General features: G+C 39.2%; 1 protein-coding gene across 1 annotated transcript; it reads left to right on the top strand.

Annotated features, from left to right (window-relative positions):
* Positions 1-516: 516 nt before the first annotated feature.
* LOC128238292 (uncharacterized) lies at positions 517-3000 on the top strand. The gene has a single exon (XM_052954064.1). The coding sequence runs from the start codon at positions 538-540 to the stop codon at positions 1453-1455; it is 918 nt and encodes a 305-aa protein (XP_052810024.1). The 5' UTR covers positions 517-537; the 3' UTR covers positions 1456-3000.
* Positions 3001-12372: the final 9372 nt, after the last annotated feature.

Here is a 12372-nt window from a genome sequence, read left to right as displayed (position 1 = left end):
CAGTGTGTATATTTATTTTAAGCGATATAGATGCTTTTGCAATTTGAGCAGAATGAAGTTGTTTATCTGAACGTTGGTTACGTAGGTAAAGGATCCAATCTTCAAAAGCCTCATGATCGTTTTTACATACATACATACATATGATACAAATATTTAGAGGAATCTTGAGCTGCGTATTCATTTTATTTAGCAGTTAAACTTGATGACTTAACTCTTGGGAATCTTAATTATGTTTGCAATAATACTCTTCACTGACAATCAATAAATACAACTCTAAAACACTACATTTAATTAATGATTTAATTAAAAAAATACGAACTACTTCAACTGATGTACCGGCATACATCCGAGGTTGTTTTCAATATGAATGGCCGAGGAGCTCCGAATGGGTTATCCCAAAAGTCACGAACATATACGATCGAATTCATCTGTTACACAAATGTTTTACACAGATAACCATTATATACGAATGATATGTTGCTATCATTTAACACGTATTGATTAAACCTAGACAAATACGTAATTGCCTTTTGATATATGATGGAAATTGCTTTCAATAGCGAACACGTCACTGCTTGCTTGAATAACGACAACATGACTAGAAGAGAGAATAGAGTTTTTGTAATAGTGTTGCTCTTATGCATGATACTTCTTCTATTGAACTTTCGGAAAAAGATGGGAGTTGATACGTACTTAAAGAAATTTAGTGCTGGATTACTTGTACACGAAAGTTTAAGCTATGAACAAATGAAAGAGCTACACATAACTGACCGAAAAGGAGGCAATGCTCACCAATTACACTTTCCAGGAGGAATAAAGGCCTTTCAGAAAACGTGGTCGCAGTTCGGTCAAGACATAGAGATAGATCGACTACTGAAACAAAAGAGGAATGGTTTCTTCATCGAATTAGGCGGGTATGATGGCGAAAAGCTGTCAAACACTTTGTTCTTTGAAATGGAGCGAAATTGGACAGGTTTACTTATCGAGGCAAATCCATATCTATACTCAAACCTTATACAAAAGAATCGAGCATGTTACACTGTGAATTGTTGTATAAGTGCTGATATGTCGAACATGACTTTCGTTCTAGCGGACTATCTTACGAGCGCAGCTATTTTCATGACAGACGCACATAGAAATGATATCAAGAGGTTAGGCACCAAAGGGGGCGGTGCCCAATACGGCGAAAAGGTTACTGTTACTTGTCACTCTTTGCAAGACCTGCTTGGTGCTATAGGGGTGTGGCAGATTGACTTTTTCTCGTTGGATGTGGAGGGCGCCGAATTACACATTTTGAAATCTATTGACTGGGATAAGGTGAATGTAGATGTTTTCCTTATTGAAACGAACAAATCAAACACTATTAGGAAAAATATTATTGAGTTCATGAAGAGTGTCAATTATGATCATATTGGTAAACTTCTGATCGATGACATTTTTAGAAAACAAAAATAAGGCAATGGTAATGCAAACTGCCTTTTTCGTTTTTCTGAAGTTATGTCCGGTTTATTATATACATTACTGGTTTAATTAACTTAAAGAAACACATGACTTCATAAGAAATGTCATTTTGTTTTAATAAGGCATTTTATCAGCAGAGTGGAATACCGAATACTGTATCTTACGATATGTATTGCCTGTGGATTTATAATGGGTATAAAATAAATAACATATTTGAAAATAAGTTGCTTCTTTCTGACAGTAAAGATTATGTTGTACATGAATGTAATAGTGAAATGAGAATACGCTTAAGTAATCAACTATCGTCAAGAACACACTGGCATCAAAATTGCGAATCCTGTGCAAACCTATGTATAATATTGTATCCAGAAGTACATCACTATATTATTTGAATAAAAACAATAAAAATAAATCAAAGTATTATCAATATAATATGAAGGTCACTTGAGAACAAATTGCTTTGTTTTACTTAACATTACTCAGTGGTATGTCAGTCGTTATTGTCTTCGTCACCTAAACATTGTTTGTGAAGACAATAGAGGCAAAATGTACTAGTAAGGGACACACCCGAATTATTTGAAATTGTAACCCCAACTATTAGGTGGAAGTGGACATGTGACGGTATGTCAAAAGTTTAGTTTATAGAAGTTGATGGGGTGTTAATGGGTAGCGTTATGTCCCTTATGGAGGAAATAAATTAGACTACAGCAATGAAAGAATCAATTTAAAGAATTCTGCCAATATTTAGTAAAATTAAAATGAATTAGTATATACACCCACTCAGCCTTCCAATGTCCTGATTTTAAGATTGAAGCACTTGCCATTTAAGGGGAACCGAAATTGATATGTACGCCCCGGAGTACTTGATTATGTCTAGGTATGCCCCTACTAGCCAAACTGAGTAATGAAAGTAAGGTAGAATGCTATGAAATTCAATGAAATATAGACTAATACATTCCGGAACAGAGATCCATTTGAATCACAAAATACATCCAAAGTATCAAAACTGGTTTTGTTTTAATTTAAACTTACAATATGAAGCTTTGTAATTAGGCCACTAAGATACAAGGCTGCTAGGCCGCCGATTTGACAATGCCTGGACTTGTGGCTGCTATGCTCACACCTTAAGGATTCTACGCTGCCAAGTTAACGCCACCTGGCTACCAAGTTCAATTTGTCTGAATGCAACGTTGCTGATTTAATGATGTCGGGCTGCCATATTCACACCACAAAGATGATATGCTGCCAAATTAACGCAACCTTTCTGTCTAATTCAATTTTCCTGGCTGCCACGTTGCCAACTTTACGCTGTGTGGGTACTAAGCTCACGTTGACTTGGTGCCACTTATGACAACCCGATGAGAAAATAATAAAAGTTTGACGACCTTTTTACAAAAAAGGTATTGGAAACTTGTTTTTACAAAATTACAAATTTAGTACATTTTTATTAGTGTTTTGGCGTATAATTGATTTATTTGTCTTTGTTAGTCAAACAATACATTTAACAACGCAAGTATTTGTAATGAACTGCTGATTCAATGATTGTATGTAGCATCATATAAAGTATGTGTTAATAAATTGATAGAGATCTGACATTATGTTGTGTTTGCAAATTTCGATATGCATAGAATTCAGCAATCCAGTTGCTATATTATTCATGAAAAGTTAGATAATCGATTTCTGCAACAGTTTGTGGTTTTAGTTATGTCATTGATTGTCTTAACTCACACTTACCTGACGAGTCCAGTTTATTTGTGGCAACAACAGAAACAAGGGGGTGACAACAACAAAACGTCAAAACACAAGAGTATACTATTACTATTAACTTCTTTGCGTGTATATTAAACCAGACCATCATTTTTACGTATTTTCATACATAACGTTATCCTTTTATAACATGTTCATTAGTACACATAAATCACTCCCCCCCCGCCAAAATGAGTATTTCACAATCCTATCGAAAAACATATGTTTTTGAAACAGTAAGGCATGTAAAATGATAAGGTTAAATATAATTCTCTGGGACACTGGCCGTCCAAGAAAAACCTCGCTTATCTTTTTTAATGTGCAAGGAAACCTGTATTCGTAACAATGCCCAAAAACTTTTAAGTGTTTCTTAGACTAACCCTCCAAATATGAGACACCGAACATAACTCAACATGCTCCATTATACGAATAAAAATATGATTTAATTTATAATTTACATATAAATTTTTTAAACAAACTATAACCATGGTTGTATATTGCACATTTTCTAAGAACATTATTTCCCAGAATTAAGTGTTGTAGCTTGATTTATATCGTCATCACAAAAATATCTGAAAGCTGGAACCAAACAGAAAAGTTTAGAAATCTGATGTTTTTCAAAAGCGTAAGTAACGAGTTTGAGTTGAATATCGATGCGTGATAAATTGAAAGCTGTCATTCTTCTAAAGCAATGCGGACAGTCCCCTGAACAGTTTACGCACAGCAATGAGCCCGAACACTGAATTACACTCCTAATTCGCAGAGGATGGTCACCCGACCCCAATTTTCTTATTCCGGATTTTATTGCTAATGCAGCCAGAGTGCCATTTTAAAGAAAGGCGGACAGTCCCCTGAACAGTAAACGCACAGCAAAGACCCCAAATACTGAATTACACCCCTAACATGCTGAGGATGTTAACCAGATCCCATTTTTCATTCCAGATTACATAGCTCATGCAGCCAGAGTTGCATTCTAAAGCAAAGCGGAGAGTCGCACGAACGATTAACGCACAGCAATGACCCTGAATACTGAATTACACTCCTTATACGCTGATGATGGTCACCCGACCCCCATTTTTTATACCGGTTGCATTGCTCATCCAGCCAGAGTTGCATTCTAAAGCATGGCAGACTGAACAGTTTAAGTACAGCAATGATCCCAGTTACTGAATTACGCCCCTAATTTGCTGAGGACGGACGCGAGAACCCCATTTTGTATTCCGGATTGCATTGAGCTTGCGAATAGATTTGCATTCTAAAGGCACGCGGACAGTCCCCTGAACAGTATACGCACAGCTATGATCTCAAATACTGAATAACACCTCTAATACGCAGAGGATGGTCACCCGACCCCCATTCTGTTATTCCTGATTTCAATGCTCATGCAGCCAGAGTGGCGTTTTAAAGCACAGCGGAAAGTTCCCTGAACAGCTAACGAACAGCAAAGACCCCAAATACTGAATGACACCCCTGAAACGCTGATGATGGACACCCAATTGTATTATTCCGGGTTACATTGCTGATATAGCCAGAGTTGCATTCTTAAGCAACGCGGACAGTCCCCTTAACAGTTTACACACAACAATGAACCCGAATGCTTAATAACACCCCTAATACGCTGAGGATAATCACCCGACCCTCATTTTGTTTTACTCTGGATTACATTGTTAATGCAGCCAGAGTTGCATTCTAAAGTAACGCGGACAGTCCCCTGAACAGAAGTAGAGCAATGACCCCGAATACTGCATTACACCCCTACTACGCTAAGGATGATTACGCGGACATTCCCATGAACAGTTTTCGCACAGCAAAATTGCAAAATTGCTCCCCTTAAAAGCTGAGAACTGAGAACTCGACCCCTATTTTTTATTCCGGATTACGTTGCTCATGCAGGCAGCGTTGAATTTTAAGCAACGCAGAAAGTACCGGAGCATGGTCACTCGCCCCGAATGTTTTATCCCGGATTGCAATGCTCATGCAGCCAGAATTGCATCCTAAAGGATAGCGGAAAGTCCCTTTAGCAGTATAAACACGACAATGACAAACAAAACTGAATAACACCCCCTGAACAGCTAATACATGTCAATGACCCCGAATACTGAATTCCAACCCCATTACGCTGAGGATGGTCACTCGACCCGAATGTTTTATTCCGTATTACAATGCTTATGCAGCCAGAGTTGCATTCGAAAGAATCGCGGACAGTCCCCTTAGCAGTACACACAACAATGACAAATAAAACTGAATAACACCCCTAATACGCTGACGATGGTCATCCGACCCCCAATTTGTATTCCGGATTACCTTGCTCATGCAGCCAGAGTTGCATTCTAAACCAACCGCAGACAGTCCTCTCAAAAGTTTACGCACACCAATGACCCCGAATACTGATTTACACCCCTAAGACACTGATGATGGTCACTCGACTCTCATTTTTGTTTATTCCGCATTACATTGCTCAAGCCGCCAGAGGTGCATTATAAAACAACGCAGACAGTCCATTGAATAGTTAACTCACAGCAATGACACCGAATACTGAATGACATCCCAAATACGCAGACGATGTTAACCCGATCCCAATTCTTTTATTTCGGACTTTATTGTCTATGTAGCCAGATTTGCACTCTAAAGCAACGCGGACAGTCCCCTGAACAGTTTGCACACATCAATGACTCCGAATACTGAATTACACCCCTAATACGCTGAGCAGGGTTACCCGGTCGCATTTTTCTTATTCCGGATTGCATTGCTCATGCAGCCGCGTTGCATTCTAAAGCAACGAAGACAGTCCCCTGAACAGTTAACGCACAGCAATCACCGCGAATACTGATTTGCACCCCTAATACGCTGAGGATGGTCACCCGACCCTTTTTTATTCCGAATTACATAGCTCAAGCTGCCAGAGTAGCATACTAGAGCAACGCAAATATGGAACTGAACAGTTTACGCACAGCAATAACCCTTAATACTGAAATACAACCCTGATACGCTGAGGATGGTCACCCGACCCCAAATTATTTAATTCCTATTAACATTGCTCATGCCGCCAGTGTAGCACTCTATAGCAAAGGGGACTGTCCCCCTAACAGTTTACGAACGGCAACGACACCGAATACTGAATTACACCCCTAAAACGGTGAGGACGGTCACCCGACCCCCAATTGTATTATTCCGGGTTACATTGCTGATGTAGCCAGAGTTGCATTCGAAAGCAACGCGCACATACCCCATAGCAGTTTACACACATAAATGACATCGAATGCTGAAAATCTTCCCTAATACGCTGAGGAAGGTCTCACAATCCCCATATTGTATTCCTACTACATTGTTCATGCAGCCAGAGTTGCATTCTATAGCAAAGCAGACAGTTCGCTAAAATGTTTAAGCACAGCAATGACCCTGAATACTCAATAACACCCCTAAAACGATGAGGATTGTCACCCGACCCCCATTTCTTATTCCGGATAACATTGCTCATGCTGCCAGAGTTGCATTCTAAAGCAACGCGAACAGACCCCTGAACAGTTTTCGCACAGCAATGAACCCGAATAATAAATCAAACCCATAATACGCTGAGGATGGTCACCCGACCTCAATGTGTTATTCTGAGTTGCATTCTTAGGCAACGCGGACAGTCCCCAGAATAGTTAAAGCACAGATATGGCCCGAACACTGAATTGCACCCCTAATACGCGGAGATAGGTCACCCGACCACCATTTTTATTATTCCGGAAATGCTCATTCAGCTAGCGTTACATTCAAAAGCAACGCGGACTGTCCCCGGAACAGTTTACGCATAGCAATGACTCCAAATTCTATGTTAGTCATTTTAATTTAACAAAACCTGTAAAACGCTTGCAATAAGCAAACATCAATCATCAATCTTACACGAAGATCTTCAGTGCTTGAAATAATTTCATTATTATATATTTTTAAACATCTTTAACTGATGCATTGAATGCAAATATAGTTTTCCAGGAAAAGTTTTGTTTATATTATTAAACATTTTCTTTAAAAAAAGATTCCATTTAAAAGAGGCATGTCAATACGTACATTACCGTAATATGCATGTGAATATACAATAACAAGGAAAAACACTCAATTATAGTTTACTCACCCATGATTCTAGTCGGCTTCATCTATATCTTGGCGTACTTATTCACGTCCAGAAGCGTCAACCTCCACAGCAAATGTTGATTTCGTCATTTGTCTCAAGTTTTCTCTGACCCATCGACACAGGTGAAAGAAAAATGTTACACTTTATTAAATGAAAATCAATTCACATGCTGTTGTTAAACAATACCGAGACCAAAACAAATTGTGTGTTTGAACTCCTGAACCAAAAAACGACCTCTTACCCGGGGAATCCATGTTCGAACTCCAGAAGAGGATCAGACTAGAACTTTCACAATCGCTTACATAACTATTCTAACGCAATTACCGATGTTACGTCATTTCCGTTTCTTTACAATATTTCAATTTGCAACTATTCAATACGTGTCCATAGTCGCAAAATGAAACAGTCATTAAATTATCGCATTTAAACGCATTGTGTCTTAGAATAGGGTTTACCATAACATTTTTAGGTTTAAGTTTAATGGTGGAAGTTTTAATGGCTTAGTCAAACGCTGTCACTTTTTAAAATGTTTCAGACCATTAAAAACCATGCATACGGTTCACCCTATAAATGCAGAAAACAGCAGGGACATTAATGTCAATATAATTATGACTGTTGACATTAAGTTCAACTAGAAGGTTTGATGCACAAAATGTCTAAGTCCTCATTAGAGGTTTGACAACAAATAAATAACATTAATTAATGTTACTCTATTTACCTTATTTTGAAGGCAACAAGGATTGGAAATGTCAAAAACAATGTTGGCTTGATCTTTCAGCTTCTTTAGGTCATGGTCAGCAATCTCTTCTCTATGTTCCACTGATCCTCTCCATTTTTACTGCGAGTATATTTACTTTGTTTTGTTGATAGTGTCCATATTTCACTAAATGCATGGTTGATTTCCTCAAATGCTCTCAATTTTCAGTCCTAACTGATGCGAAAAACATTCACAAGTGGTTGTTGAGCATATATTTTGGCATTTATTCGAAGGTTTCGCTTAATGTTTTCTTTGCCAAGATACGCACGAAGAGCTTAACGCTTTGTTTTATACAACGTTTTGTACTTGCAGAATCTTTTGAGCCATCTAAATCAACTATATCCGACTCGGACAACGAAGCAACCGTTTATTTACATCCAATTTTCGAATCTGTCAAATCTGACAGATGATCTCGTCTGCAAAAACTACAAGCGCTTGATTGTAACATATTTTAAAAAGCGCCTAACGATCAGTACTTAAATTACGTAAGTTTAAAAGTTTACTATCACATGGAACAATCGTTATGTCACGGGGTAACATTACGCATTTGCTCATAGCGTGTATTTTAGAATTCTGAATGGGAAAATCACATAAGGTATAATAACATATTATATCATGATTTTCATTACATTTTAGACAGGTCACATCCGTCACTTTTCATATACTGCTACAAATACATTGTTTCAGAATTAAAGCAAGTTTTATGGTTTGAGTGTACATCAGTATTTATTTTGTCGTCTGTCACGAATTAAATCTGTATACTGTTAACAACATGTGTATAATACAAAGAACAAAAAAGCGATTCAATGCCAGTAAAAAAATATTGATCAACGTGAATTAAATCACTTTTTATATTAAAGTATTTTGACACGATTGCAGTTATAAAAACCGTTTTCAAGCAATACACGATAAACATGCTATACAGTAAAAAAATGTATGTAATGCCCCAATGGGTAAGAGTCGGTGCAAAAAGTGTTTGGCTGGCACTCATTTGGGCATTTAAACAGCATGCATTCTTTTAAACGTCTATGCATTAAGCAAGTCCAAAGGCCTCCAAAAACTGTTCCGGGGACTGTCCGCCTTGCTTTGGAATGCAAATATGGCTGCGGGAGCAATGAAATCCGCAATAAAAATGGGGGTCGGGTGACCATTCTCAGCGTATTAGGTGTGTTAATCAGTATTCGGGGTCATTGGTGTGTGTAAACTGTTCCTTGGACTCTCCGCATTGCTTTAAAATGCTGCAACCCTGCTGCGTGAGCAATGTAATCCGCAACAAAATATTGGGGGTCGGGTGACCATCTTCAGCGTATTAGGGGTGAAAATCAGTATTGGGGGTCATCGTTGTGCGTAAACTGTTCCGGGGACTGTCCGCCTTGCTTTGGAATGCAAATATGGCTGCGGGAGCAATGAACTCCGCAATAAAAAATGGGGGTCGGGTGACGATCTTCAGCGTATTAGGGGTGTAAATCAGTATTCGGGGTCATTGTTGTGCGTAAACTGTTCAGGGGACTGTCCGCCTTGCTTTAGAATGCAACTCTGGCTGCGGAAGCAATGTAATCCGCAATAAAAAATGGGGGTCGGGTGAACATCCTTAGCGTATTAGGAGTGTAAATCAGTATTCGGGGTCATTGTTGTGTGTAAACTGTTCTGGGGACTGCTCGCCTTGCTTTAGAGTGCAACTCTGGCTACGTAAGAAATGTAATCCGCAATAAAAAAAAATGGGGGTCGGTTGACCATCCTCAGCGTATTAGAGGTATAAATCTTTATTCGGGGTCACTATTGTGCGTAAATTCTTCGGAGGACTGTCCGCCTTACTTTAGAATGCAACTTTGGCTGCGTGAGCAATGAACTCCGCAATAGAAAATGTGGTCGGGCGACCATCATCAGCGTATTAGGGGTGCAAATCAGTATTCGGGGTCATTGTTGTGCGTAAACTGTTCAGGGGACTGTCCGCCTCATTAAGAATGCAACTTTGGCTGCGAGAGCAATCTAATCTGCAATAAAAACACTTGAGGGTCGGTAGACCATTCCTCTGCGTATTAGGTGTGTTAATCAGTGTTCGGGGTCATTGTTGTGTGTAAACTGTTCCTTGGACTGTCCGCATTGCTTTAAAATGCTGCAACCCTGCTGCGTGAGCAATGTAATCCGCAACATAATATTGGGGGTCGGGTGACCATCTTCAGCGTATTAGGGGTATAAATCAATATTCGGATTCATCGTTGTGCGTAAACTTTTCCGGGGAATGTCCGCCTTGCTTTGGAATGCAAATATGGCTGCGGGAGCAATGAACTCCGCAATAAAAAATGGGGGTCGGGTGACCATTCTCAGGGTATAAGGGGTGTAAATCGATATTCGGGGTCATTGTTGTGCGTAAACTTTTCCGGGACTGTCCGCCTTGCTTTAGAATGCAACTCTGGCTGCGGAAGCAATGTAATCCGCAATAAAAAATGGGGATCGGGTGACCATCCTCAGCGTATTAGGGGTGTAAATCAGTATTCGGGGTCATTGTTGTGTGTAAACTGTTCTGGGGACTGCTCGCCTTGCTTTAGAGTGCAACTCTGGCTGCGGAAGCAATGTAATCCGCAATAAAAAAAATGGGGATCGGGTGACCATCCTCAGCGTATTAGGGGTGTAAATCAGTATTCGTGGTCATCGTTGTGCGTAAACCGTTTCGGGGACTGTCTTTCTTGCTTTAGAATACCCATCTGGCTGCGGAAGCAATGTAATCCGCAATAAAAAATGGGGGTCGGGTGACCATCCTCAGCGTATTAGGGGTGTAAATCAGTATTCGGGGTCATTGTTGTGCGTAAACCGTTCCGGGGACTGTCCGCCTTGCTTAAGAATGCAACTCTGGCTGCGTGAGCAATGTAATCCGCAATAAATAAATAAATGGGGGTCGGTTAGTGCATTGTAATTCGCAATAAAAAAAATTGGGGGTTAAGTGACCATCCTCAGCGTATTAGGGGTGTTAATCATTATTCGGGGTCATTGTTGTGCGTAAATTATTCCGGGGACTGTCCGCCTTGCTTAAGCATACAATTCTGGCTGCATGAGAAATGTAATCGACATTAAAAAAATGGTTTTGGGTGACCATCCTCAGCGTATTTGGGGTGTAAATCAGTATTCGTGGTCATTGTTGTGCGTAAACTGTTCCGGGGACTGTCCGCCTTGCTTTAGAATGCAACTTTGGCTGCGTGAGCAATGTATTCCGCAGAAAAGTGGTGTTGGTTTACCATTATGTGCGTATTAGGGGTGTAGATTAGTATTCGGGGTCTTTTTTGTGCGTAAACTGTTCCTTGGATTGTCCGCCGTGCTTAAGAGTGTAACTCTGGCTGCGTGAGATATGTAATTTGCAATAAAAAAATTAGGGTCGGATGACCATCCTCAGCGTATTAGGAGTGTAAATCAGTATTCGTGGTCATTGTTGTGCATAAACTGTTCCGGGGACTGTCCGCTTTGCTTAAGTATACAATTCTGGCTGCGTGAGCAATGTAATCCGCAATAAAAAAATGGGGGTCGAGTGACCATCCGCAGCGTATTAGGGGTGTTAATTAGTATTCGGGGTCATTGTTGTGCGTAAACTGTTCCATGTAGTTTATCAAATTATCAGTACACTGAAGCATAAAATCATTTACATATTTCTGTTTATAGTGCTGTTTACACGGGAACATATTGATGTACAGTTTCCGACTAAAGGAAAGGACAAGAATTGGACATTGAATTATGCTTGTGTGTCTAAAGACAATATAGTTATACCAACATATCGCATACCATTTTAAAGGTAATTGTCTCCTCTTTTTATGTCACCTATTTAAAAATGGATTGTTTATATGTTGGTTGAGAAATTTGAATAAAACTGGACTCTACCGTGAAATCTGGTAAGTTTGAGTAACACATCTTGTTTCTTTTTTGTATATCAAAGGCACTAAATAGCTTCAGATGTGATGCTTATCTCATTTTATGTATTCAAAATGGTTTTCATCAACATTTTAGTGACAAACAATGATTCAGAGGCCTTTGCTAGAAAGAGATGAGAATATTAATGAATATATAGAGTACATTCTCTGGTTAAGGGCTGACCTAAAGAAGCATTTGCATCAATATAAAGCTCAGGGGTTGTACCTCGGTTTAAAGTTAGTCATATGAACAATGCAATAACGGACCTGGATATCCCGCCATTTCATCCATTGAATTGAAAACGCCAGAATACTATTTGTTTATGACAATTTTTGTGTTCCTTCATTATATTGCCTTTGTTTTTATAATTTTATCCAGTGAAAAAAAAAACCAT

Source organism: Mya arenaria, chromosome 1, assembly GCF_026914265.1.
Source record: "Mya arenaria isolate MELC-2E11 chromosome 1, ASM2691426v1".
NCBI classification, from domain to species: domain Eukaryota; kingdom Metazoa; phylum Mollusca; class Bivalvia; order Myida; family Myidae; genus Mya; species Mya arenaria.
This window is presented reverse-complemented; position numbering and strand designations above follow the sequence as displayed.